This window comes from Stenella coeruleoalba (genome assembly GCF_951394435.1).
Source record: "Stenella coeruleoalba genome assembly, chromosome: 1".
NCBI lineage: Eukaryota > Metazoa > Chordata > Mammalia > Artiodactyla > Delphinidae > Stenella > Stenella coeruleoalba.
Window position 1 is genome coordinate 55255067 of NC_137169.1, and position 27216 is coordinate 55282282.

The 27216-nt window shown below is 42.4% G+C and overlaps 1 protein-coding gene across 6 annotated transcripts in view; it reads left to right on the forward strand.

The window, feature by feature from the left end:
* Window positions 1-27216, forward strand: part of CACHD1 (cache domain containing 1) — a 234753-nt gene that overhangs the window by 184731 nt on the left and 22806 nt on the right. For 2 of the 6 annotated variants that reach the window (XM_079939148.1, XM_079939145.1), the window contains exons 14-26: window positions 1144-1286; window positions 1966-2147; window positions 3033-3143; window positions 8151-8273; window positions 9424-9523; window positions 9616-9732; window positions 11592-11752; window positions 12075-12161; window positions 13048-13164; window positions 14302-14453; window positions 15725-15913; window positions 17178-17255; window positions 17886-17987. In XM_079939148.1, coding sequence (XP_079795274.1) covers window positions 1144-1286; window positions 1966-2147; window positions 3033-3143; window positions 8151-8273; window positions 9424-9523; window positions 9616-9732; window positions 11592-11752; window positions 12075-12161; window positions 13048-13164; window positions 14302-14453; window positions 15725-15913; window positions 17178-17255; window positions 17886-17987 — 1662 coding nt within the window. The remainder of the gene's footprint in view (window positions 1-1143; window positions 1287-1965; window positions 2148-3032; window positions 3144-8150; window positions 8274-9423; window positions 9524-9615; window positions 9733-11591; window positions 11753-12074; window positions 12162-13047; window positions 13165-14301; window positions 14454-15724; window positions 15914-17177; window positions 17256-17885; window positions 17988-27216) is intronic. The other 4 variants (XM_079939150.1, XM_079939146.1, XM_079939147.1 and 1 more) reach the window with 3 other exon arrangements.

The window sequence follows — 27216 nt, forward strand, 5'->3', positions numbered from 1 at the left end:
TTGTTGAATACCAAAGTCTCCCTGTATAGCACTTAGGCCAGTATCCTGTCTCCTTATTGGGAACTGTTTCCACCTTACCATCTCCTGCCTCATCTTGGTGTGCAGCACAAGATGCAATAACCCTTCTAGAGGAAGATATTCCCATCCTGTTAAGCCTCAGCATTTCCTACAAATTTGTTAAGTACAGTGTCCAGTCAGAGGTAACCAGGCCACAAGGAAACAAAACACTGTGAGTGAGAACTAACAAAGGAATAGAAAAGGACCCACAGATTTAAAGGAGATAGGACATGTGCTAGTGCTTTCTAATGCTTTTAAAAATATATGATTGAAGAGTAAAATTTCAGAGACAGAGATGTAGTGTTTTCGTTTCAAAATGTAATTCATTGCAAGGATTTCTGTCGTAAACAGAGAACTGGGCTTTTCCTCTTAGATAAGACCAACAATTAAATATGTGTATATTAACTACTCCGTTTCCATAGATTTTGTTTATGCCATGTTTGGCTGTCCCCGTCTGTGAGAAGAATTTTTTTAGTTGATTTTTGCGTCGACTCCACTATTCCATTTTTCCTTCTTCCTCGATAATCATACTAATATGAACAATAAGAGTTAACACTTACAGAAGCACTTGAGTTGTGCAAGCTCTGTTCTAAATACTTTACATTTATTAAATCGTTTGCTTTGTGTATATTAACTAGTATAATACCATAACTCTATAAGGTCGGCGCTGCTATTTCCCCCACTTTGCAGATGATAAAAACATCACATGTATTACAACTTGCCCAACATCACACAGCCAGGAAATGGTGGAGCCCAGGCTCAGCCCATGCTGGCTCCATGTCATATGCTGCCTCCTCGACCCTAAGAAGTGTAGGATATTATATGTAGGCCTAAGATGTGTTGACTATTTGTCATTCTCAGCTCTTGTATCTCTTTAGGTTCACTCAGGACTGTAAGCTCCCTGCAGGGAGAGGATCTGACTTCTTTCTTTCCCAGCTCCTTCCAGTGTGGAGTTCTTTGCTTTCCTTAGGGAGGACTTTTAAGCCACCACAGCTGACAGATGGGCAGAGCCTTAGCCATGCTTTTGTTTGGGCCTGAGATGCAGGCTCCGTGTTCTCAGGCCTGCTTTGTTTGCTTCTCTCTCAGAAAGTCCAACCGTCATGCTGTCTGCTGGCAGCTTTTCCTCCCCCTATGAGCACCTCAGCCAGCCGGAGACAAAGCGCATGGTGGAACACTACACAGCCTATCTCAGCGACAACACCCGCCTCATTGCTAACCCGGGGCTCAAAGTGAGTGCTGTCCCGGGGCTGCACTTCTGCTGCACCCCTCCACAGGCCTGGGAGGGGGTTCTGGTAGGGAACCTTTGAAGTGGGAAGCCGAGCTCTGGATCTGTGCCTCTCAGCTGGAGAGCCAGAAAGGCAGAGTGTGTGGCCCAGGGGAGGCTGGCCGGCGAGGACCCTTCTGATGGATTAAGAAGCCCTATGGGCCAGATGAAGAATCTCTTTAAGGCCTTAGATGCACTAGGGGCTTTCTTGGTAGGGGGGTATGAGTTAGAGACCAGTGAAACTTTCCAGCCCCGTTTTTCCCAGGGGAATGAAGTAAAGTGCCCCTACTGTCTGTTGAGATAAATATGATGCAGTTTAAGAAGCAGAGATTTAGGGAGTGTGTGTACACGTGTTTGTATGTGTGTCTGGGTGTGTATTTAGTGCTGCATTATAGGATCTTTCCTCTTAAACACAGAAAGCCTAGCTAGGATGAACAATTAAGTAAATCACACGTCCACTGGCTATATTTCAGGAAGCTTTTGTTTCACCAAGTTTGGCTGTATCCATCTGCTGTGGAAAGATTTTTAAAAAGTAATTGGGCTTGGCTTCTCTGCAAGAGAGCTTTGGGAAGCTCTGCCAGCAGGCCTCTCTCTTTTCATGTGAGTCTTAAAGGATCCCTGCTATGTCTTCCTTTGTTTCCCAGTTCTCTGTCAGAAATGAAGTAATGGCTACCAGCCACGTCACAGATGAATGGATGACACAAATGGAAATGAGTAGCCTGAACACTTACATTGTCCGCCGTTACATAGCAACGCCCAATGGCGTCCTCAGAATTTATCCTGGTTCCCTCATGGACAAAGCATTTGATCCCACTAGGAGACAATGGTGAGTTTTAGGGGCTTCCATTATCAAAGGTTTCCCCCCCTCCAGTCCCGAAGAGACATGATAAGTACACACAAGAAAGCAACTTCAGGCAGTCATATTTAAAGAAGATACTTTTCATGACAGTGAAAATATGTTTTTGAATCATTTTTTAAATGTAATATTAACAAAAGCTTTGTGGGCTTCCTCTGTCTACAATGCTTTTATCTCTTCATTGAAATTTTGAGACTGAAATACTTTATACTTGGCCATTTCAATTCCTAGTGGTTTGAATCCCGTCTTGTATGCAGTGTGTCCCCAGCGGGTATACGTAACGTCACTGCGTGTGATGATGGCATCAAATGACAGCTCGTATGTGACCTATGAAAAATGAACACGTGTAAACTGAAAAACACTTTTTACTTCTGGGATTTATTTTGACTCTGCTTTTCAAAAGCAAAAACTAGTCAGGTGGTATAGCAGGAGGGCAACCTGGGCATGAAAACGGGATTTCTAGCATTGTGCCGCTTAGTAACTGAGTCTCATGAGTGGCCGTTACTGCCTGTTCCCCCACCTTTAATCCAGGGGCCATTTCTGGGTGCCCAGTTGTATTTGTTTCCACTTGATTTGTTAATTTTTGTTTTAGCCTCTAAAACATCTCTCCTATAGACCTTATTAAAAGCTCACATATATACTGAGCTCAGCATCTTTTTTAAAGAGAATTTCATATTTTTCTTGACCCCTTGTTGCTGATGCTACCGTCAGACATAAAAGGGAGGAATCCTTTTGAACTTGAATGTAACATAAGCACCATTTATAATATTTTTTTAGGGTTATGAGCTCACTTTTCTTCGAAATGTGCAAAGTTGTTCATACCCTCAAGTAACGACTTTCTTTGGTCTCCATCAGGTATCTCCACGCAGTAGCTAATCCAGGTTTGATTTCTTTGACTGGACCTTACTTAGACGTTGGAGGAGCTGGCTATGTAGTGACCATCAGTCATACAATTCATTCATCCAGGTAATATTTCAATTAATTTTTACTCATTTCTTAAACACATTAAGGATACTTTGAAAATCTGAATAGAATAGTAGACACCAAGAATTAGTGGCAAAAGTATGACCTTTGTTGTGGGGCAAGCTGGGGTTTGAATATCTTCTCTAGCTGCGCCATCTTGGATACCCTGACCTTCCTCCTGATGTCTGTAAAATGCGGATAATACTTACCTCACACGATTATCGTGTGATTGAGGCAGTCAAAAGCACTTAGCCCTGTTAGTGGCCGTGAGGGTGCTTATGAAAAAGAAAAAGAAAGATGTTAGATTCAGTAAAGCAGTTCCTAGAAATGCCAGCCGTAAACCAATCAAAGAAATAGCACCAAGAGCCTGACAATTATTATTATCAGAGAGTGTTTTCCCGAGAACAGAGTAGTTTTAGTGAAGAAAAAAATGTATCAAGACTTGAGATTGTTTCCTTTTGTATTTGGGTCTCTTTAGAATTATATAGGGGTTCGTTGTTGTTTTTATGGTTTTGTTGCTGTTTTTACTTTGTCCTTGCTCTCTCTTGAGGAATGAAAAAGCATTGTGAAAATTGATTTTCCAAGCATGCTATAAAATGTCAGTATTACTGTAAATATATTTAGGGTGCTTTACATTTCAGGCTTTTGAGGTTTCAGTATTTAAGCTACAAATGTCAGTGAAATGTTGGTTAGAGAGGCAAGTCCAAACACATTGTTTTAATCCCTTCATTATACAAATCGCTGTTTTTCCCTAGCAACCAATAAAGACCATATTTTGACTGGTATCTGTAATGATGCCTTAAAATTTATGGGAGACAGATTTTCTTGCTTAACTTTAGGCTTTTCACAGTGCTCATTATATATCAAATGGCTGACATTCAGTAGAATTCTTCTAACTCTAGTACGTTGGAATCAAGAATTGGGAAGCAGTGCTGTGTGGAATTTCAATATCATGACCTGTGTCTCCATGGCAGGGCCCTGCTGCCAGCCAAATAGTGATTTCTTTTCAGGACATGGTATCTGTTTGGCTCCATCACATATAAACAAGTAAACATTCTTTTAGAACAGATCTTTTCAATGTTTTCATTAACAGGCCATCTGTAAGGCATACACCTACTATTGTCTGAATAGCAAAACGTGTCATTTCTCCCATCTATTCTAAACAATTGAGAAAAAGTGAACAAATGTGGTTTCTTTGAGGAGGCAGCAGTCACCTTGGTCTTTGATGACAAGGACATGCCCATGGCCGGAATTGGGCTCTTAAAGATGTTGCTGGGGGAGCAGGGAGAGAATGCCTACCTACCTGTGTGTGTCTTCCTTAGGCTTTGACATTCCACCCGGCTTCTCCCATCTGCCACTCATTATCAAGAGCCGTTAGCTTTTCCTTCTACACAGTATTCTTTTTGTTGGGCGGGGGGAGGAGGTCACAGAGAGGTACAGATTTTTATGCTCATATACATGTTTTTATTAGAATTTGGATGGGTGGAAGAATTTTCATTTCATTTATTGATAAATATTTATGGTGTCAGCCCAAATGACACATGATGGAAATATGATGGGCTTTCAACTTAGAAAAAACCTGGGTTCAATTCCCTTATTTGGTTACTGTTTATAGTGTATTTAGCCCACACAAGTTTAGCTATTCGAGTTTAACAAGAGTTATAAATGGCCATTTAAATCCTGTCCATCAGTCACTCAGTGAGAGTATATTTCAGGAATAAGTATCTGCTCTTGCCTTAATCAATATGCAATCCCATGGACTTGATCATTTGAACATTTTCCTTAGCTGAGCGTGTTTTTATTATTTAAAGCCATCTATTTCATTCACCATAGTTTAGAATGCAAGTCAATTAACGCTTCTGGTTTTCAACCAAAGCAACTATAGCTTTAATGGGTATATTCATAGGTGGGCTCTGCTGAGGTACTTTTTCCAAATGATTACCAGTGATTTTGGTCTCATGTGCCAACTGGAGAACCTGCCCTCCTCCTAAGATGTGATTCCACTCTGAAAAAGCGGATTTGTCATTTACTGTTTGTATGACTATTAACAAGTTCCTTTCTGCCTTGGTTTCCTCACCTGTGAAAGAAGTATATTAGGGCCTATCTCAAATGATTATTTAAAGATTACTGTAAATAATATATGTGAGGCTCCTAGAACAGCGTGTAGCCCATGGTCAGGGCTCAATAAGTGTTAAATACTTTTATTATTATTATGAGCCTCATATGGAAAACAGAGGTAACAATGCCCAAATTGAACTAACATAATGAAAGTTAAAGATAATGCATGTAAAATGCTTAGCACTATACTTGCCAATGTCAAATCCCCAATAAATGGTAGTTATTTTTATTATCACGCTATTCGTGCTTTAAATTTCTTGCATTTTAATGGGTCAGAAGAGGGAACTTAAGCTAACGTTCAACTTGTTGGTGAAGCACTCTAATTCTCCCTTGGTCTTCAGAAGCGGTTGGGCTGAGAGCTTGAGGACAGGGTTTTTCAGTGCTCACTTATCAGTTAAACAGTTTCTTTCATCAGCATTATTAGTGGCCTGAGAATCTACGTATGCATTCTTTGGAGGATGATAATGTGGTAGTGATGATGAAGTACAGTCAATGATTAAGGGGCTGGTTAGACAAGTCTTTGGCAGTGAAAATCTCACCAAAGCGCTGCAAACAGCATGGACCGTTGTGCTGAGAAATGTAGGCTTAGTTTGATTTTTCTATGGTATTCTTTATGGGTTGCTATAGTAACCATGTACATTTTTTAAATGCAGGTGAAAATATGAATGCTAGACTTCCGTGGGCCATATATAATAGATGCTTTTACTTCAGCACATTTATCATCAACAGGGGCAGATGGCAGTCATACAGGGGAATTTTAGAAACAAGATCAACTTGTCCCACAAAACCTGAATTGTACTTTTCACTGAGGCAGCTATAGTATTGTAGAAAGAACCAGATTTAGTCTCTAAACCATAAATAAAAGGTGCTCAATCTTCTTTAAGTCTTTTAACCATTCTAAACCTAATTTTTCATTTATAAAATAGGAACTATAATTCCTTTCTGATGTCTTCACAGGAAATTAAGTAGATGGTTTAACATTGCTTGGAAACTCTTGAGTACCATGCAGATCTAAGGAGGCAGAAACCCTATTGGTTAGGAATATATGCTTTGGAGTTGAAGGCACTGAGTTTAAATCCCTGCTTCTACTAGTTATTCACTGTGTGACTTTAGCCGAATACTTAATCTCCCCAAGCTTCAGTTTTCTGGAAATAATGCCTCATAAGGTTTCTGTGAGAAATCATTGACGTGATATATTCAGATGCCTACCAGAATGCCTATAAATTGTGAACATTCATAAATGGAAGCCGTTACTATTATCGTAATGATGGCAGTTGTTTAGACTCGTCACTCTTTCCTGAACCAGCAAGAGAAGCTTAGACTTCTTCTGACTAATACTTCAGCAAAATATTCTTTTCTACAATGCACAAATCCCATAAGGTAACTGAGTCTTGGAGTTCTTCCATGGGAGAATTTAAGTTACTTAAGTAATAATAGGGGCTCTTATTGAGGCAATAACCTCTCAAAGGCAATCCCACAACATGGTCTTCCCCCATCCCATGCCAAAAACAGCTTTGACAGCAAAGCTCTGATAGAAATTTCATGATGGGTCATGGTCCCTTTTTCTTGTTGTTTGTTTGTTTTTTCTTGTTTTTTGGGTTTTGTGTTTTTTTTTTGATGGGGGTGGTGAGTGGTGAGTTGAGTTAATATGTTAGTATCAGTGTTGTTAGTAACCAGTTGTCTACATAGCAAAGCTAATTTCACTCCCAAGTTTTGATTTTCCCAAAGAGGACTTTACTTTGGGAAGTTTCTTCTGAGCTATTATTAACCCCATTTTCAGATAAGAAAACTGAGGCTTAGAAAGGTTAAGCAGCATCCCAGGAGCCACACAGATAGAAATCAGCAAGGCCAAGTTTTAACCCCAGATCTGATTGATTCCAGAGCTAAAAAGCTAGCAAGCATCATGTTGTATTGCCCAACTTTCTCTTCCTCGGTGCTTCTGTTTTTGAGAGTAGCACTTTAGAATGGAGACAGAACTGGCCTATGAACCAGTAGAGTCTCGTTCTAGAATGTGAGCTGAGTTTTGAGTACAGCCAACTTTAGTGTTATAGAAAGAAAATAAAACGTTGTTTTCACTAAGTTTTGTATGACCTAAAACTAATTAACCTTTGAGAGCTCTATAAAATGAGATGTATAGATTAATAACTGTATATTTATCATGATCTAAAATAAAGGAAATAACTAAGGACATCACTCAGGCTCCTTGTCTAAAGTTTCATTGTTAGAGACTGCTGGTTGCCAAGGGGGAGGGGTTTGGGGGAGGGATGGAGTGGGAGGTTGAGGTGAGCAGATGTAAGCTTTTATATATAGGATGGATAAACAACAAGGTCTTACTGTATAGCACAGAGAACTATATTCAGTATCCTATGATAAACCATAATGGAACAGGATATTAAAGAAAGTATGTATAAATATGTATAACTGAATCACTTTGCTGTACAGCAGAAATTAACAACACTGTAAATCAACTATACCTCAATTACAAAAAAAAAATTGAAGGAAAAATAGAGGTTCCTTGTTGGAAGGAACCTAACAGCCACACATTAAACCTCCCAGCTGATGCCTATCCCCCCACCACCCCCATATTCTTGACAAAGAATAATCCCACCATTGTCTGACCATCTATAGTTAGGACTAGCCCTATTCCACAGCTGCCCATGTTTTGGGCTAGTCTTATTTGGGAAGTCCTACCTTTAATCTTACATTTTTCTCTTGTCAAATCTCCATGTTATGCTAAACTAGTCATTTAGTTCATTGTTTCTCCAAGGGTGGAAAGTGCGGAAAACAGGAGTCATGTGTTTCTTATACCAGACAATGTCCTTATGAGTGAACATAGCTTTTGCCTTTAAATAAGACACACCTCTTATTCTCACTGATCATTTTCACATGAAGTACACAGCTGTCTTCCGGGCATACTGTGGCTGTGATGGGCATTGACTTCACGCTTCGATACTTCTACAAGGTTCTGATGGACTTATTACCAGTTTGTAACCAAGATGGTGGCAACAAAATAAGGTGAGCCCTTCAGGGACCCTATATCCTATCTAGCTGCAAAATACAAAGAAAAAGATGTCAGCTATCTCCAGTTGAATGCCAAGCACATTGTCATAGTCAGCGTCAGAAACTGAGTCCATTGCCTGGGTGTTCTATAAAGGAGGTTTTTGTTCTTTTATTTTTCTAAGATGCATGCTGTTTATGACTTAGATGGACAGATTTGGCTTCTGACAAGAAGAGTAACTGTGGCACAGAATTCTCCAAAAGCTCTTGTTTCTCTAGGAGTCTGTAATTAGAGGTTTCCCATATCTTGAGTGCTAGAAAGACCAGAGGGTACTCTTGGGTAGTACTTTTGATGTGAACTTAGTTATTAAACCAAAGTCTTTGTGAGATTTTCAGATGCTTAGACTGTTCCTTTGTACATTTCCCCAGAAAGAGGCTCATGGAACCAAAGGTCTTTGCCACCTGAATTTCAAAAGAGCGTGTCAAAGCAAGGGCATTCCCTTGATTTAATACAGGCCACTTTTAAAAATACCTTTATTTCCAACTCATAGCCCATGCTTCATATCACTGCTGAATTTCACATTGGCCCTTAATGGGGAAATGCAGGATTCACAGCAAACTGTTATGACGGATGGAAAGTAAAACAGAGCAGAATATAGTCTTGATTAAAGCAGTTCTAGCTTCACTTATTTAGTGTTTCCATCAAATATATTTTTGCATGTCCTCTGAACGTTGTATTTTAGGTATGTTTGTCATTGAAAGAGGAAATTGTATGGTTTACCTATAATTTGTGCCTGAAAATACCCAAGACTGCTTCTTTCGGAATCTCCCTCCCCAGCAAAAAGAAAAAAATGTCCCACTTTATACATTCTTGCAAAAGATCTTCGAGCCCATCTTACTTAGTCTGGGTGGTCACATTCTGTACGAAGCATGTAGGTGACCTCAGAGTCAGGTGTAACTCTCTCGCCTTAAACCATATGCTAGGTAATCCAGCGCCTTGAGAATTAATGTGTCTGTCACCTGACTGCCAGCCTTCCTTCATTTCGTCCATGAATATTTACTGAGAACCTGCTAAATGCAATTTGTGTCAGGGCTAGCAAGATAGATGCTCTCCAGAAGCATAGAACAGCAGCTTCTGTGAACGAGGAATGTCATTGTCTTGGCACAGGTGCTTCATAATGGAAGACAGGGGTTACCTGGTGGCACATCCAACCCTCATTGACCCCAAAGGACATGCACCCGTGGAACAGCAGCACATCACCCACAAGGTATTTGTCACGAAGCTAGAGCCCAGTTCTCCGCCGGGCTGTGGCTCACTAACCACATGGCACCTGTCTTGTGTTCTGCTTGGCCTCGGTAGGAGCCCCTGGTAGCAAATGACATCCTGAACCACCCCAACTTTGTAAAGAAGAACCTGTGCAACAGCTTCAGTGACAGAACGGTCCAGAGGTTTTATAAATTCAACACGAGCCTAGTGGTAAGTTGATTCCTCAACGCTCTCTTCTCCCATCCAGCTATGGAATTGCAAGGGAGTCATGGTTTGTGTCTGAATGTTAGCTATTACCGGCTGTTTCATTGCCTGCGAATTAGAGTGATAGGACATGACAGACCTTAGTCCAACTCCCCACTCTGATGGTTGTGGGATATAAAGCCCTGAATGGAGAAGTGAGTGTTTTAAGGGTTCACAGTTGGTATTTTGCTTTGGTTTTGTTTGTTTAAAGACTTACCCAATCTAAGCCCTTTGAAATGTCTGCTGAAGTCTGTTCCCACACTCTTGTATAAATATATGTGGCACCATGTGGTCCTCTCTTCCTGTCTTCTAGAGATTACTCAGTCTCCCTAAATTCTTAAAGCCAAATTAGGTTAGTTCTTGGTCATCCACCCTCTTAGATGAGAGCTCTTATGTAGATCATCCAAAAATAATTCCTTTTTTTTTTTTTAAGCTTAGAATACTCTCTTGTGATTTGAGATGCTACAGATTTACCTGGATATGGTTAGAGATCTTAAGGATATACTTATTAATTTGTAAATAATCCTAGCTGAGAGAGAATGGGTCATGACAGAACCAACATTCAAAAAGTTATTCACAAGAAGTAAATGTATTCACAAATCATTACATGTATTATTAAAAAGATAATCATAAAGATGTATTGAGCTAGTACACCTGAAACTAACACAACATTGTAAATCAACTGTACTCTAATAAAAAATTTTTTAAATAAATAAAATAAAATTAGCTTGAAGTCAAAAACAAAAGAGGTTGGGGCTTCCCTGGTGGCGCCCCAACCAGGGAAGTGGTTGAGAGTCCGCCTGCCGATGCAGGGGACACGGGTTCGTGCCCCGCTCCGGGGAGATCCCACATGCCGCGGAGCGGCTGGGCCCGTGAGCCATGGCCGCTGAGCCTGCGCTCCGCAACAGGAGAGGCCACAACAGTGAGAGGCCCGCGTACCGCAAAAAAAAAAAAAAAAAAAAGAGGTTAAATGAAAATCTTAAACTTAGTCTCAGAAAAAGTGATTGTAAAAACAATTGTGTAGGGGACTAGAAGAGTTTTAAGAATGAATATATTAATAGGATAGTGTGTTCAAAGCAAGGGAAGTCATTATTACTCTGTTCAACCCCCATACCCATTCTGATGAGCACTTTCTGTAAAGGAGACATTGACAAACATGCGTGTAATCAGAGGGAGGCTGTCAGGTAAGGTTGTCATATGAAAGTCTGCCTTACTCTGTTATCTTCTGTCATTTGTACAATGATTTCCTGAGTCTTCAGCAGAGAAGCTGGGATATTCCAGTAGAAATTTTTGAGACATGCAAATTTTAGTGGAATATGAATTAGAATAAATTCTTAATGGCCCAAGTTATTCCAAAATGGAACTGGAACATTCCTGGTTATTGGAGCTAACAGGCTGATAAGCCTATGTTATTGCTTCTATTGTAAAGGCATCTTCCAGGCAGTAAAGAATTCGTCTAGACCTTTTAAGAAACGATTCAGTGCCATGATTCTCAGGGTTAGGCTTATCCTCACCATGCACACATAAGGGATAACTGGCGTGGAAACCAACATGGGCTTAAATAATTGGCCTACTACATATGACACGTGCAGAAAAAATGACCAGACTCAACTTTACGATGCTGCTTTAGAATCTTTGGCTTTCAAATACTGTAGACATTTCATGAAGCCAGCTACCACATTTTCTTATTGTAGAACGAAGAAAAGGATGCTTGCTTTAGTTGGACTGAAGTATTTTCAGCAGTTGGTTGAAGGGTTGTTTTCAGGATGGTGGAGCTGAAACTTTGCATTGCTGTCTGTCACTTCTGACAACTCTGTTGTCTGTAGGGGGATCTGACAAACCTTGTGCACGGCAGTCACTGTTCTAAATACAGACTGGCGAGGATCCCGGGAACCAATGCATTTGTCGGCATTGTCAACGAAACGTGTGACTCTCTGGCCTTCTGTGCTTGTAGCATGGTGGACCGGCTCTGTCTCAACTGTCACCGGTAAAAATGGGACGGGTCATATTCTCTGTTTACCACACTACTGAATATTTTAACTGATGCCAACTGCAAAATAAACATGAAGTGTTCAGGTGTGTCCTAGAGGAAAGGAAAGTCCTGGTTACAAAAGCATTTAGAGCTGTGTTGTTCGTAGCATCCTTGTCCAAAGAACAATGGATTGAGGTCAGTTGTATTTAAACCTTCAGTGATAACTTTTACTGTCCCTTTTAACTAGCTCATGGTGTCCTTATTTCATTTCCCTCAGTGCATGTACAATATATAGTTTATCAACCCTCTGCATAGTAACTTTCTTTTTCCTTTTCAGAATGGAACAAAATGAATGTGAATGTCCTTGTGAGTGCCCTCTAGAGGTCAATGAGTGCACTGGCAACCTCACCAATGCAGAGAACAGGTAAATTTAAAATGTGCGTGTGTGTGCATATTTATAATGGGAGTCTTGTTTATAGATTTGTTTCGAGTTGGAAGTATAAGAAGGTGGTTCATTCTAATGATGGAACTGTTCAGTGAGCCAGTTTTCAAACTCCATAGTGTCTTAAAATGAAGTCCACTTTCAGGTTTGAATATAAATGCTAAAAAATTTTTGAGTATATGTGCTACTTACAAAAAATATGAGACTGTTACAAGCATTAACTAAGTGCCTAACATGTGTCAGATACTGTATGTCCAATAAGTCACTTAGTTTTCTTTCTTTCTTTCTTTCTTTTTTTTTACTTTATTTATTTTTGACTACGTTGGGTCTTCGTTGCAGCATGCGGGCTTTCTCTAGTTGCAGCGAGCGGGGGCTACTCTTCATTTCGGTGCGTGGGCTTCTCATTGCAGTGGCTTCTCTTGTTGCAGAGCATGGGCTCTAGGCGCACAGGCTTCAGGAGTTGTGGCTCAAGGGCTCTAGAGTGCAGGCTCATTAGTTGTGGCACATGGGCTTAGTTGCTCCGTGGCATGTGGGGTCTTCCCGCACCAGGGCTCGAACCCATGTCCCCTGCATTGGCAGGCAGATTCTTAACCACTGCGCCACCAGGGAGGCCCTGTCACTTAGTTTCCAAATTAACCCTTTGATAAACATGTAGGAACATTTCACACACACAGATGCTCACCCATAATATAGCATTATTTATCTCAGTGACAGATTTTCAGGCCAGATTGGCCCAAGGTTTCATAGAGCTAAGTGGCAAAGCCAGGATTCAAACCCAGATCTGTTTGACACTGTCAGGGGCCAAGGGCATGATGAGTTTGGAATATGGATGGTCTTGGTCCTAACCTTCAGACTTGCTCCTACGTAGAAACCCAAGCTGTGAAGTCCACCAGGAGCCAGTGACGTACACGGCCATTGACCCTGGCCTGCAGGAGGCTCTTCACCAGTGTGTCAACAGCAGGTGCAGTCAGAGGATGGAGAGTGGGTAAGCAGTGCCCGGTGCTGGTTTCACGTCAACATCATAGCTGCAGGAGCAGAACCTAGTAAAGAATAGGGACCGACAACCTCCTTGAGCTGTCCAGATGGTATTTATCATCCCCATTCTTGATGTTTTAAAAAGATGTACCAGTTTTTCAGGTCCAGAACTGATTTTGATATGCCCTTTATCTACCAGGTTTAATGTTATCTGGTTTCCACTTGTTACAGCTATTTGGCACATGTACCATACCTTAGTAGCCTCATCTGTGGATGGGAAAGTTATTCTTGAAATAAGAGGAGTAAGAGAGGAAATGGCATGAAGAAGCAAGGGCAAGGGGGCAGGAACTCGTGGGTTCTAGAAACAGAACCCAGCTCTATGTGTGATACATTGAAGCTCATCAATTCTTTCTTAGAAAGCAGATATGCTTTACAGGAGTGTTGAGAACTGAAAGCCGCACGCTCCCTGCTCCCTCCCCCTCCTCCCTAGGGTGTTTGGGACTAAACAACTGCAAGCTGCCATTTGATTCAACAAAATTACTGGGTGAAACGGGCAGCCAGTTTTACTTTCAGTATGTATTTTAGCAAAGGAATGGTAGGGCATCAGATAGATTAATTCGGTGTGTTATGCAGTAACCCAAAGCCTGTTAAGCTTGAGAAACACTGTGTCAGAATGCACTCAATATGTTAAAAGTTCTAAGAAATTGGCAGCAAAGAAATCTGGTGAACTCATCCACTGTTTCCCCAACTTGTTTGATCAATTTTTCCTTCCTTCCTTTTTCTTTTTTTTTTTTAATGACCATATACCTGGGGAGTGTGAGGCCAAAGTCTAACAAACCTTGGGGCCATGTGGTCTTTTAAGATGATTCTGAGTGACTCTGCACTAATCCATGATGTGTGGACTTCATGGTTTGATGTGCAGAGAGCGGTTCTGTTTCTCTCATCTCCAAGTTGTTGAGGGACATTAGACAGCTTTCCCGTGGCAGGCTGTGGCTGTTCTCCTTTTATAAGGAAAGGAAACTCAGGCTCAAGGAGTTATAGCACTAGTGAGTCATGGAACCCCTGAGAGCTATCTGATGCCCAAGTCCATGTGCTCTCCCCTGCATGACACCGCTTTCTGGAATATTCAGCGTTGTCTTTCTGGCAGGGACTGCTTTGGTGTGCTGGATTGTGAATGGTGCATGGTAGACAGCGATGGCAAGACCCACTTGGACAAATCCTACTGTGCTCCCCAGAAAGAATGCTTCGGGGGGATCGTTGGAGCCAAAAGTCCCTATGTTGATGACATGGGAGCAATAGGTATGTTTTTGGGGAACCCAGAATAATTTGATTCTTGAAAACATATTTTCTTGCCTCTATACTAGGACAGAGATCTTAAAATAATTCTCTACCCTACTTCCCTGATTTCTTTGCCAGTAGTTTTTAGTTGCAAAACCAAGGCAAATAATTACTTTCAAAGCTGGCTAGCTATACTGTGCAGAGTAAGCAGCCATCTTTCCTGCCAAATTTTGCAAGCCTGGAATTCATTCCCATAAAGCTTGTTCTGAGAAAAATCAGGCCTGATTTCTGAGCAGCTGAACTGTGGGGTTGTGTGAATGTGAATCCCAGCTGTCAGAAACACAGGGCTGGTGATGGGCAGAGTGACCCGTGCATATCGCTTTCCTGCTGCTACCTTCCCTCACAACTTTTGAAGGCAGAAATCTTATGGCTACAAATTAGTATTTAGGTCCTTGAGGTTGGCAAAAGCCAGAGCTATCCAGTGCAGTGGGGTGGCTTGGGGTGGGGGAAAGGGACATTTTGGGGAGGAATACCATTGGGATTAGGCCCCAAGACCTCAAAAATACTACCTGCATACCCACCCTGAGATCTTCTCAGTGTCTTTCTGGAATTACCACAAGCTCCTCAAGCTTAGCGGGCAAGTGAAAAGATATTTAAGCCCTTAGTTAATGCCTTTTTTGACATCTCCCCACATTAGCCTGTCTGTGGAAGAAAAGCTTTTCCTATATGTGAGGAAGGGTTCTGAGCTCTCATATGACTACCGGACGAGGTTAGGACACGATTGAAGTGACCTTGCTCCAAGAAGTCACTTTATATGCCCACCTGCAGTTTCCTGTCTGAAAAGTGCAAATAGTGTCTTAAAGGGAACCCAATAAGCTTTGAAATTTGATCCTTTTGGGAGGTCACGTGACTGAGCCACTGAAATAAATGACACCGTGTAGAGTAAATATGTGCGAAGAGACCCACGTCGCCCTGCCTCACCTCTGTACTAAGAGCAGTGCACAGCCCAGGGCTGGGCCCTTAGACTGGGCACTGCATGTTTAAGGGACCCTCAACCACGTGCTTATTTCACAAGTCCTTGCCAATTGTGTGCTCTGCAAGCAAGCAGCATTTCATCTGAGAACCAGAAATTAAAGGAAGCCCTGTTCCCACATCCCAGTGGGTCTTCTTTAAGGGATTCAAAGCTTAAAGCCGCCGTTCTTACATATCTTCACTGAACCCCTTCCCACCGCATTCCTTCCCATCTCACCCCCGTCCCCATCTCCTGCTACGCTTGGGAAATCTTTATGAAGGACATCTGTTTGTTTATTTTAATGAAGGTGATGAGGTTGTCACATTGAACATGATTAAAAGTGCCCCTGTGGGTCCCGTGGCCGGAGGCATCATGGGCTGCATCATGGTCTTGGTCCTGGCCGTGTATGCATACCGTCATCAGATTCATCGCCGGAGTCATCAGCATATGTCTCCTCTTGCTGCCCAAGGTGAGCTCGAAAGGAATCCCAAAGCTCCCCCAGGAGGCGGCAGGCTCCCAGGGTTGTTCCAAGGCGAGAAGGACAGTAACCAGTTGTAAGCCTTTAAGCGACTGTAAGACCAGTGCTACATTTCCTGCTACTGTGGAGTAGATTCGGAGGTCCCCAAAGCCTGCTTTTCCCTCCTTTAGTTCACAGCTCATTCTTTAGGGCCTAAATCCTGCAAGCCCCATTTGATTCCCCAGAAAATCCCTAGATTATCTCTCTCCTTACACAAGCGTGAGCCCGCCATAGCTTGCCTCTGGAATAAGACAGTCAGGGGAGCTGGGAAGCTGAGTGGGAAATTTTGTTCTTCGCTAAGCTCAGATATGCTGCCTTTGCTGTTCCGAAAAGACGGGCAGACCAAAGATACCTCAGGCCACTACTGGCAGGAACATGAATCTGTTCTATTGCAGCTATTACTATATTGTGTGAATGAACACACATTCAAAGGAATGATCACATCTCTTAAAACAGGATAAGGACTGTCCAACCTGGATAAGGACTTGAAGTCAGATACAAAATGATTAATTGGTCATTATGGCTTCCATATCAAGAGTTAAATGTGGTATCTGTGCTCGTTTGCAAGGAACAAAACCATTTAACGACCATCCCCATCCTCCCTACAAACCCCTTGGGATGTGTTACCCTGACCTTTGTGGAGATAAGACTCACTCATCATTTTTCCTGGACTTGGTCAGGAGCCTGGCAGCCGTCATGATTAGTCGATGTTGGAATATTTCACTGTGGTCGCAATCCTGTCGGGGGATCATGGGATCGTGTTGCCTGATTTAGTAACTGAGCTGACCACAAAGCTCTTTCCTCTTGGTAAGGTTTGGTTTGACTGAGGGTGACTGCCCTCCAGTGTAACCTTAGGCCTGGCCTTTTCTAGCATTCTGTAGCACCATTTTATCAGCACAGTCAGCCGTGGTTTTAGACCCCTTCCTTCCCTTTCAGGTACTTGAGGAGAGGATTAAAGACCTGTTAGCCTCAATCAACATCTTTTCTCCTCTGTCTCCAGAAATCAATCTCAGGTGCCCCACTGGATTATTCACCTCTTGTTCTCTCTTCTGATTCCTGCTCCCTCCTCCTTTAAAAAAAAAAAAAATGAGATGGGGCATCAGTTCATTGATGGAGTGCTGTCATCCAGTCATCCAATGAACACTCTGCAGGGCATTAAAGTGGGTGATTTTGTTTGATTAAATAGTCATGTTTCTCTCTTTTGAATGATGGGTAGAAATGTCAGTGCGTATGTCCAACCTGGAGAATGACAGAGATGAAAGGGATGATGACGGCCATGAAGACAGAGGCATCAGTGAGTATCCAGGCTGCTTCCGTGCAGAACGTGGCAGCAGGAGCTAATCGAGAATAAATGTGCTTTCTCGTATTCAAGTTTAAGATGCTTTGGCATGATGGGGTTCTTTCTTTCCCCCATTTTCATTAGGAATAAGCGTAGGTATTTGCTTTGTTCTAGTACATCTCAAAAGATTTCAGGGTGTTCTTTGTTGCACTAAGTACTTTGGCCTAAAACACCTTACTCTTCCCTTTCTTTCTCCTCCTCATTACTTTCCAGTATAGCATTTTAGAAAGGGAGTCATCAGGCATGCATTTCTTTTAAATCCCTTAACTAATGAATACAACTCAGGGGGAAAAAAAAGAACATTTCTCTATCAAAAGAGAGCTCCATGTGTGTTGAGATACTTTGGCCTTCAACTATACAGAGTATATCTCCTTGATGCATGTTGGAGATATGTCATTAGGGACCTCTTGCTGTCCCAGTCCTAAAACCAACTCCCCTAATCCTCAGAATTGTTGAAAAATGACTCATTCTAGCTCTGCAAGGAATAAGTCCCCCCATCACGTGAATGAGGCTACTTAGCGCAAATGTGCTTGATACAATAAAGATACTGGCCTAAGAGTGACTAACCATCCTTGCCTTCCACAGTCAGCAATACTCGATTTATAGCTGCAGTCATCGAACGGCATGCACACAGTCCAGAAAGGAGGCGTCGCTACTGGGGTCGCTCAGGAACAGAAAGCGATCATGGTAAGAAGGTCTGGCTTCCTGCGCTCGAGGCCCTGAGGACCCTGGTGCACTTGTGGGCCAGTGCTCACAAGTTATTTATGCATAAATAACCCTTCTCTCTCTTTCCCGTTCCATGCTCAGGTCAATTATTTTGACATAGTTTTCCAAATAGTTACATTCCAACATGAAACTTTTATAAGAGCCCCAGGAGAGCTTGGCTTATGGCTCAGCATTCCCAGGCATACGTGGGATGACCTCTGGGCGCACAGATTGCCTCCCGGGTTTTCTCCATGAATAAGCGTTCAGATCATCTCAATGGTACCTGCTTACCCATTCACTGAGAACCAGTGGTACCCCACGTGGTTCTCAGTGAATCGACTTAGTCATAGGTCCTGCTGCCCAGTGATGTTGGTTGGCAAACACCAGTATCGACAAGGGCTCTCTTGGCCACATACTCTCAGGGCCTGGCAAGAATCCATGCTGTCATCTGGCGTCCCCTGCCCTGACCTCCTGCCTGGCCTGGAGCCCCAGGGAAGGCTTCACCAAAGAGACAACACTTACCCTGGGCCTTGAAGGATGATTAAAGAAAAGTGAGGGACAAAGGATATTAGAGGCAAAGGGACTGGTGTGTACAAAGTCATGGAGGTGCCTAAAGTGCCTGTAAGATGCTCGGGAAGGGTCGGGACTGAGTTGTGAAGAGACACTGGATGCTAAGTGAGCTACCAATTATCAAGTCCACGGCTGTACCAACAGCATGGCCACCATGTACCTTCTCACCTTCCCAGTGCCCGTATGGCTCATTGTCACAGAGAACAGCAGATGTGTCCTACTGTCTAGGCATCCCTGCCACTGTTGCACAAAACTATAACAGAAGTGTACATCCTTTCCTGTAATTGTCAGATCTTTTTGTTTTTCATATAGCTGTTTAATTTTCCAGAAATCTTTCTTTTCTTCCCAGAATCAGGTCTTTTTTTAATGCATAAATAATGCATTTATGCTTTTTTTATTCTGCTTTCTCCACATCTACCCTGAAAAAAAAAACGTCTTCAAGCAGTGTGCTTCCACACCTGTGCTAAAAAATGCAGGAGTAGATATTCATCAAAGCAGCCAATGTGGCCTTTTACACGGCAGCCAGGTATCCAAACTCCCTTTGGAAAACAGGAGAAGCCAAAGGTCTGATTTTTAAATTGGGGACTCTTAATTTGGGCTCTGAATGACATCGTTCCCACCAACTAAATAGAAACTTCTGGTTTCTATGGAGAGTCAAAGCAGAACTTAAATTTCTCAGTTTCTTTGACTTTCTGCCTTTTTTCCAGAAAAACCTTTGAACCTGCATAAATTCATTCTGCCAGGCAGTTCTGTGTCTCTTCTCCTTTGAATAATAAAACAGGTTTGAGGCTACTAGAGTTCAACAGAAATAATTTCTTATTCAGCAGAAATACTGAGTTCTTTCTCTCTCTCTCCCTCTCCGTCTCTCTCTCCCTCTCCCCACCCCCCTTTCCCCTGGTAGAAACCGCTTCAGTACAAAATTGGAATTCTGAGTGATGTTCTAATGTTCCATTAGCCCTCCCATCATCTTAGTAAAAATGGCATATGAAGCAACAGCTGAGATAAAAGGAATAGTGCGGTGTCAGCATCCAGAAGCCAAGGAATCTAGCTAAGGGCTTGCTTTCTTTCATTTTTCACAATAATTGGATCCCTGTTATCCCCAGAGTTTCTCATGCAGACAGAATGCAGCGCCAGAAGAAGCGGAAGACATTGACATTCCACGTAATTCCAAAGGCATCACAAAGTCAGCAGCATTTAACCGAGCGTTGTCCTATCCCTGAACCTGTATGGTGGGTCACTGAAAGTGGTGGTATCAAGCTAATGTCCCCGTGGTACCTAGAGGATAGGTACACGTTAAACACGGAAATCTGATCTAGTTCTTTTGTGGCACACGACTTGCTCAAGCGTGTGTTCTCTTATTTGGTGAAGGTATCAGGCGGGCATCTGCTGTTTGCTTGGCAGAGAGGAAGGAGTTGGGGAAGGGAGCGGGATGGGCCTTATTTCTGCCAGGCAGCGTGGTCTAGAAGAGCTTATAAGACAGGTCAAGCAGAATTCACTTGGAATCCCACCTCTCCCCTTCTTTCCAGGTAGTGAGACCTTAGGGAAGCTACGTGGACCTCAGTTTCCTAATAATTAAAATGGGATTAGAAATTCCTCCCGGGTAAGGTTGTCGTGAGGATGAAGTGAGATAACACATGGCAGGCATGAGCTCAGAGCTGACCTCACCTCCGTACCCACTCTGCCCTCAAGGAATTGATAATCCAGCACGAAACTGTAAATGCGTGCATGTATTCACAAGACTGATAAAAGGCTGAATGTGACAGCTTCCTTAAAGAAGTGGAACAAAGAAGAAGATGGGGAGAGAGTTCACTTTTATCTGCAAGTAAATCATGTAAGACCCTGGGGGAAGAGGGGACACACACAAAAGGAAACCTCAGAAGAATAAAATATATAAATGTATAAGGATGGAACAGACCAGACTTTCATGGTATGGTTCAGAGTGGTGATATTCCCAGAATTAAAACTAAATGTTACCCACCTAAACTTGGAGACTCCAGGCTGCATTTTTAACTAGAAATATTTCATGTGGCCAACAGAGTTTTGTATTTTAAAAGAACCTGATTTTTAATTTTTGTATCTTAAAAGAAAACTACTCAAAATAAGAATGGTGTCTGAAAAGTAGAATCATTTTTATCAACGTTCTGACACCACGTAGAATGATCGTTTTCCAGCACTTGGCTATTAACTGTTACACTCTGCTTTGCCCATTATTTCTCTTGAAAATATCATATTCTAACTAATCAATCGGCTTATTTTTAAGTTAAAAATCACCAGTATGTATTTGTTCCTTGTGAATCTGTGTTTTAGTTACCATCTCATTAGAAACATTACAAAGGTACGTTAAGCAACATTTTTTTCTTTGTAAAAGGGAATTTTTCCCCTAGCGAAGTAAATTCCAAAAGACTTAAAACGCAAATGCTGAACCTTGAAAATCTGGTCAAAAATTACATAGTGCACCACGAAACCATTTTTTAGAAGTGCAGAGATATTCTCCTGCAGTTACTCGCTGTGACCACAAAGGGGTGATGACCACAAAGGGGTGAGTGAGTCCCCAGAGGGACCTAACAGCCCTTGCCATCAAGAGGGTTTTCTTAAGAACCGTCAGATAAATACATGAGCAGAATGACAAAGAGCAAAAGCCTAATTTGACTCTTCTATTCCTTTTGGATGCCAGGCCTCCTTCCTGAAGCCTGTTTCGCCTTGAAATTGGCTTTGCAGGAATTTCTCTGTGTGCACCTTTGGATAGTAAAGAAGTCTTTCTTTGAAAGTATTTGTAAATGTCGTCTGTGTCTTAAATGGTGCTGCTTCCTGCATGAGTCAGAGACCGTGTCTGTCTTATGCATCACTGTTCCCAGCACTTCACAGAATTGCCTGGCACTGAGTAAACGCTCAGTTAATTTGCTAAGTGAGAGCACGTGTTTGGCTTTCTCCTGCTTCTCTGAAACATGCTACTCCCTCCCTCCAGATTTCCATGAATTACTGAGATAAGAGGAAGCCTGAGTAAGTTACAGAGGGGTTGAGCAGTAGTGTCCCACTGAGGAAATAAAACAGAATTGCCCCAGAGGGGTTCCCTTCGGAGGGGTCCCTGCTGGGATTCTCATCAGAAAGCACCAGGAGAAACGGGGCTGCCCCCGAGTTGCCTTGGGAATGGCTGCAAGGTCACCACCCACCTGGGCCTGTGACCAGCCAGGTTCAGAGCACCCCTGGACTCTAAGTCAGAACTCCAGGCAGGGCCCAGTGAATCCTAGAATGTCTTCATTATTAGATGAGACTGGTAAAATGTCACACCAGACAGAACCACAGATTGCTGAAAAAATTATGTGATTTTTTTTTTTTAAGCACATGCTTTGTGTAAGGCATAAGTCCTCGTACTTGAAGAAGGAGTTTGCTAATGGACAAGACAGCCCTATATTTTTTTGTAATACGGTAAAATCTAAGATAGGGATGTGCACAGATTACCGTTTAAACTCACAGAAGAGTCACCAGAACCCCTATAGGTTGCTATGACTGGGTGGGGTGGAGGTTGGTTGGGAAGGTTTCCCAGAAAAGACCTTCAAACATAACGTGAAGCACAATAGCAAGATAAGGGAAGGTGGGAGGGTGAGACAGGCAGAAGGACCACTGTGAATTTTACACCATGAATGTGAAAATCGGCTGTCAGTTCCGATGGGTGCTTGTAAGTGAGCAGTCAGGAAGGCATCCAGGAGGCAAGATGAAGACAGCCTAGCACTAAAGGTTGGCTAAAAATAATCGACACACTGAGATTTTGCTAAAATGTGTTTTCTAGTACTTTAGTCTCTTACGTGTAGAACATTTGTAACTGAGGTTTTAAAGCCTACGTTACATTCTAGACTTAGCACTACTGAAGCTGAGAATCTTGTTCTGGCTCCTGATCTCTTAATCTTGGTAAAGGCATCACTATTCCTCCAGCAACTGAACCTAGAAACCTCAAGGATATTAACCCTCTTGGCATCTTCACCAGGAAGTCCATTTGGTCACCAGAGCCAGCCCTTCCCTGAACGTGAACAGCTGCTCGCTCCACTTAAACACGGCTAACGTCCCACTTCACGGCCTTGCCGTCTTCTCGGGCCGATGCTCAGTCCCCCGTCCTCTGAGCCTCCCATCCCTCCTTCCCTGTGGCCAGCCTCCTCATTGCCACAAGGGATCATCTTAAAGCACACGTTATGTTGCTTCCATCTACCTTCCCCCTGCCCTTTGACCAGCCTTCCTGGTCTGGTCTCAGCCTGCCTGTCCAGCCTCATCTCTTGCTCTTTTCTCCTACACATGAAGCTTTTCCCCATTCCTCAAATCCATGGAGCCTTTCAGTCTCCTGGTCTTTGAATATGCTCATCTCCCTGCCTGAAGTACCTTCCACCCCTTTCTTTACCTAGTGAACCCCTCTCTCCCATGAGGGCCACCTTAAGTGTCACTTCCTCCAGGATTCTAAGCCAAGTTCATCAGCTTTGGTATTCCTTTGTAATGCCTCTAGTTTCGCACCTGTGTTTCCCCTTCTTGACTGTGGACTTCTCAGAAGCTGGGGCCTCACCTTACCCCTTTTTCTGTTGAACCCCTAGCCTGGCATCTGGCACCAAGAGGGCACTCAGTAATGATGGACACACAACAACGAACTCTCCTTCTTCTGTCCTGATTTATGGCCAACGTGCCTGTTTTTCTGGCTGGGTATCTCTACATACGTTATCCACAGACTCTCAAAATCAAGATGTGCAAAAACAAAATTCGTTTCCTTCCCTGAGACTCAGGATCTCGGAGTCACCCTCTCTTATCATCCTGACTGTAAGTTGCCCCCCACATCAAGTTGCTGATGAACTACTACTGTTTCCACCCCAGAGCTGTCTGTCCAATCCCATAGTTTTAATTCAACAACTCTCAGCTGGGCTGTTGCAATAACCTCCTAACTGCCTCCCTCTCTCTCCTTTTTATTCAGCCACCAAACTGCCACCAGAACTCTCTCTCTTTTTTTATATGTAAATTTATTTATTTAGTTTTGGCTGCGTTGGATCTTCATTGTGCGCAGGCTTTCTCTAGTTGTGGCGAGCGGGGACTACTGTTCCTTGCGGTGCACGGGCTTCTCATTGAGGTGGCTTTTCTTCTTGTGGAGCACGGGCTCTGGGCACGTGGGCTTCAGTAGTTGCAACACGCGGGCTTCAGTATTTGTGGCTCACTGGCTCTAGAGCGCAGGCTCAGTAGTTGTGGCACACGGGCTCAGTTGCTCCATGACATGTGGGATCTTCCCGGACCAGGGATCGAGCCCACGTTCCCTGCATTGGCAGGCAGATTCTTAACCACTGCACCACCAGGGAAGCCCCAGAACTCTTTTTTTTTTTTTTAATACAGCAAGTTCTTATTAGTCATCAGTTTTATACACATCAGTGTATACATGTCAATCCCAATCGCCCAATTCATCACACCACCACCACCACCCCCCGGCCGCTTTCCTCCCTTGGTGTCCATACGTTTGTTCTCTACATCTGTGTCTCAACTTCTGCCCTGCAAACCGGCTCATCTGTACCATTTTTCTAGGTTCCACATACATGCGTTAATATACGATATTTGTTTTACTCTTTCTGCCTTACTTCACTCTGTATGACAGTCTCTAGATCCATCCACGTCTCAACAAATGACTCAATTTCGTTCCTTTTTATGGCAGAGTAATATTCCATTGTATGTATGTACCACAACTTCTTTATCCATTCGTCTCTCGATGGACATTTAGGTTGCTTCCATGACCGGGCTATTGCAAATAGTGCTGCAATGAACATTGGGGTGCATGTGTCTTTTTGAATTATGGTTTTCTCTGGGTATATGCCCAGTAGAGGGATTGCTAGATCATATGGTAATTCTATTTTTAGTTTTTTAAGGAACCTCTGTACTGTTCTCCATAGTGGCTGTATCAATTTACATTCCCAGCAACAGTACAAGAGGGTTCCCTTTTCTCCACACCCTCTCCAACATTTGTTGTTTGTAGATTTTCTGATGATGCCCATTCTAACTGGTGTGAGGTGATACCTCACTGTAGTTTTGATTTGCATTTCTCTAATAATTAGTGATGTTGAGCAGCTTTTCATGTGCTTCTTGGCCATGTGTATGTCTTCTTTGGAGAAATGTCTATTTAGGTCTTCTGCCCATTTTTGGATTCGGTTGTTTGTTTCTTTAATATTGAGCTGCATGAGCTGTTTGGAGATTAATCCTTTGTCCATTGATTCGTTTGCAAATATTTTCTCCCATTCTGAGGGTTGTCTTTTCGTCTTGTTTATGGTTTCCTTTGCTGTGCAAAAGCTTTGAAGTTTCATTAGGTACCATTTGTTTATTTTTGTTTTTATTTCCATTTCTCTAGGAGGTGGATCAAAAAGGATCTTGCTATGATTTATGTCAAAGAGTGTTCTTCCTATGTTTTCCTCTAAGAGTATTTTTTGGTTTTTTTTTTAATATTTATTTTTGGCTGTGTTGGGTCTTCGTTTCTGTGCGAGGGCTTTCTCTAGTTGCAGCAAGTGAGGGGCACTCTTCATCACGGTGCACGGGCCTCTCACTATCGTGGCCTCTCTTGTTGCAGAGCACAGGCTACAGATGCGCAGGCTCAGTAGTTGTGGCTCATGGGCCTAGTTGCTCCGCGGCATGTGGGATCCTCCCAGCCCAGGGCTCGAACCCGTGTCCCCTGCACTGGCAGGCAAACTCTCAACCACTGCGCCACCAGGGAAGCCCCCTCTAAGAGTTTGATAGTGTCCGGTCTTACATTTAGGTCTCAAATCCATTTCGAGTTTATTTTTGTGTATGGTGTTAGGGAGTGTTCTAATTTCATTCTTTTACATGTAGCTGTCCAGTTTTCCCAGCACCACTTATTGAAGAGACTGTCTTTTCTCCATTGTATATCTTTGCCTCCTTTGTCATAGATTAGTTAACCATAGGTGCATGGGTTTATCTCTGGGCTTTCTATCTTGTTCCATTGACCTATGTTTCTGTTTTTGTGCCAGTACCATATTGTCTTGATTACTGTAGTTTTGTAGTATAGTCTGAAGTCAGGGAGTCTGATTCCTCCAGCTCCATTTCTTTCCCTCAAGACTGCTTTGGCTATTCAGGGTCTTTTGTGTCTCCATACAAATTTTAAGATTATTTGTTCTAGTTCTGTAAAAGTGCCATTGGTAATTTGATAGAGATTGCACTGAATCTGTAGATTGCTTTGGGTAGTATAGTCATTTTCACAATATTGATTCTTCCAATCCAAGAACATGGAATATCTCTCCGTCTGTTGGTGTCATCTTTAATTTCTTTCATCAGTGTCTTATAGTTTTCTGCATACAGGTCTTTTGTCTCCCTAGGTAGGTTTATTCCTAGGTATTTTATTCTTTTTGTTGCAGTGGTAAATGGGAGTGTTTCCTTAATTTCTCTTTCAGATTTTTCATCATTAGTGTATAGGAATGCAAGAGATTTCTGTGCAGTAATTTTGTATCCTGCAACTTTACCAAATGCATTGATTAGCTCTAGTAGTTTTCTGGTGGCATTTTTAGGATTGTCTATGTATAGTATCATGTCATCTGCAAACAGTGACAGTTTTACTTCTTCTTTTCCAATTTGTATTTCTTTTTCTTCTCTGATTGCCATGGCTAGGACTTCCAAAACTATGTTGAATAATAGTGGTGAGAGTGGACATCCTTGTCTTGTTCTTGATCTTAAAGGAAATGGTTTCAGTTTTTCACCATTGAGAATGATGTTTGCTGTGGGTTTGTCGTATATGGCCTTTATTATGTTCAGGTAGGTTCCCTCTATGCCCACTTTCTGGAGAGTTTTTATCATAAATGGGTGTTGAATTTTGTCAAAATCTTTTCCTGCATCTATTGAGATGACCATATGGTTTTTATTCTTCAGTTTGTTAATATGGTATATCACATTGATTGATTTGCATGTACTGAAGAATCCTTGCATCCCTGGGATAAATCCCACTTGATCATGGTGTGTGATCCTTTTAATGTGTTGTTCGATTCTGTTTGCTAGTATTTTGTTGAGGATTTTTGCATCTCTATTCATCAGTGATATTGGTCTGTAATTTTCTTTTTTTGTAGTATCTTTGTCTGGTTTTGGTATTAGGGTGATGGTGGCCTTATAGAAAAAGTTTTGGAGTGTTCCTTCCTCTGCAATTTTTTGTAAGAGTTTGAGAAGGATGGGTGTTAGCTCTTCTCTAAATGTTTGGTAGAATTCACCTTGAGAAGCCATCTGGTCTTGGACTTTTGTTTGTTGGAAGATTTTTAATCACAGTTTCAATTTCATTACTTGTGATTGGTCTGTTCATGTTTTCTATTTCTTCCTGGTTCAATCTTGGAAGATTATACCTTTCTAAGAATTTGTCCATTTTTTCCAGGTTGTTCATTTTATTGGCATAGAGTTGCTTGTGGTAGCCTCTTAGGATGCTTTGTATTTCTGTGGTGTCTGTTGTAACTTCTCCTTTTTCATTTCTAATTTTATTGATTTGAGTCCTCTCCCTCTTTTTTTTTTTTTTAAGTTTCCTTGGGTTTTTGGGTTTTTTTTGCAGTACACGGGCCTCTCACTGCTGTGGTCTCTCCCGTTGCGGAGCACAGGCTCCGGACGTGCAGCCTCAGCGGCCATGGCTCACGGGCCCAGCCGCTCTAAG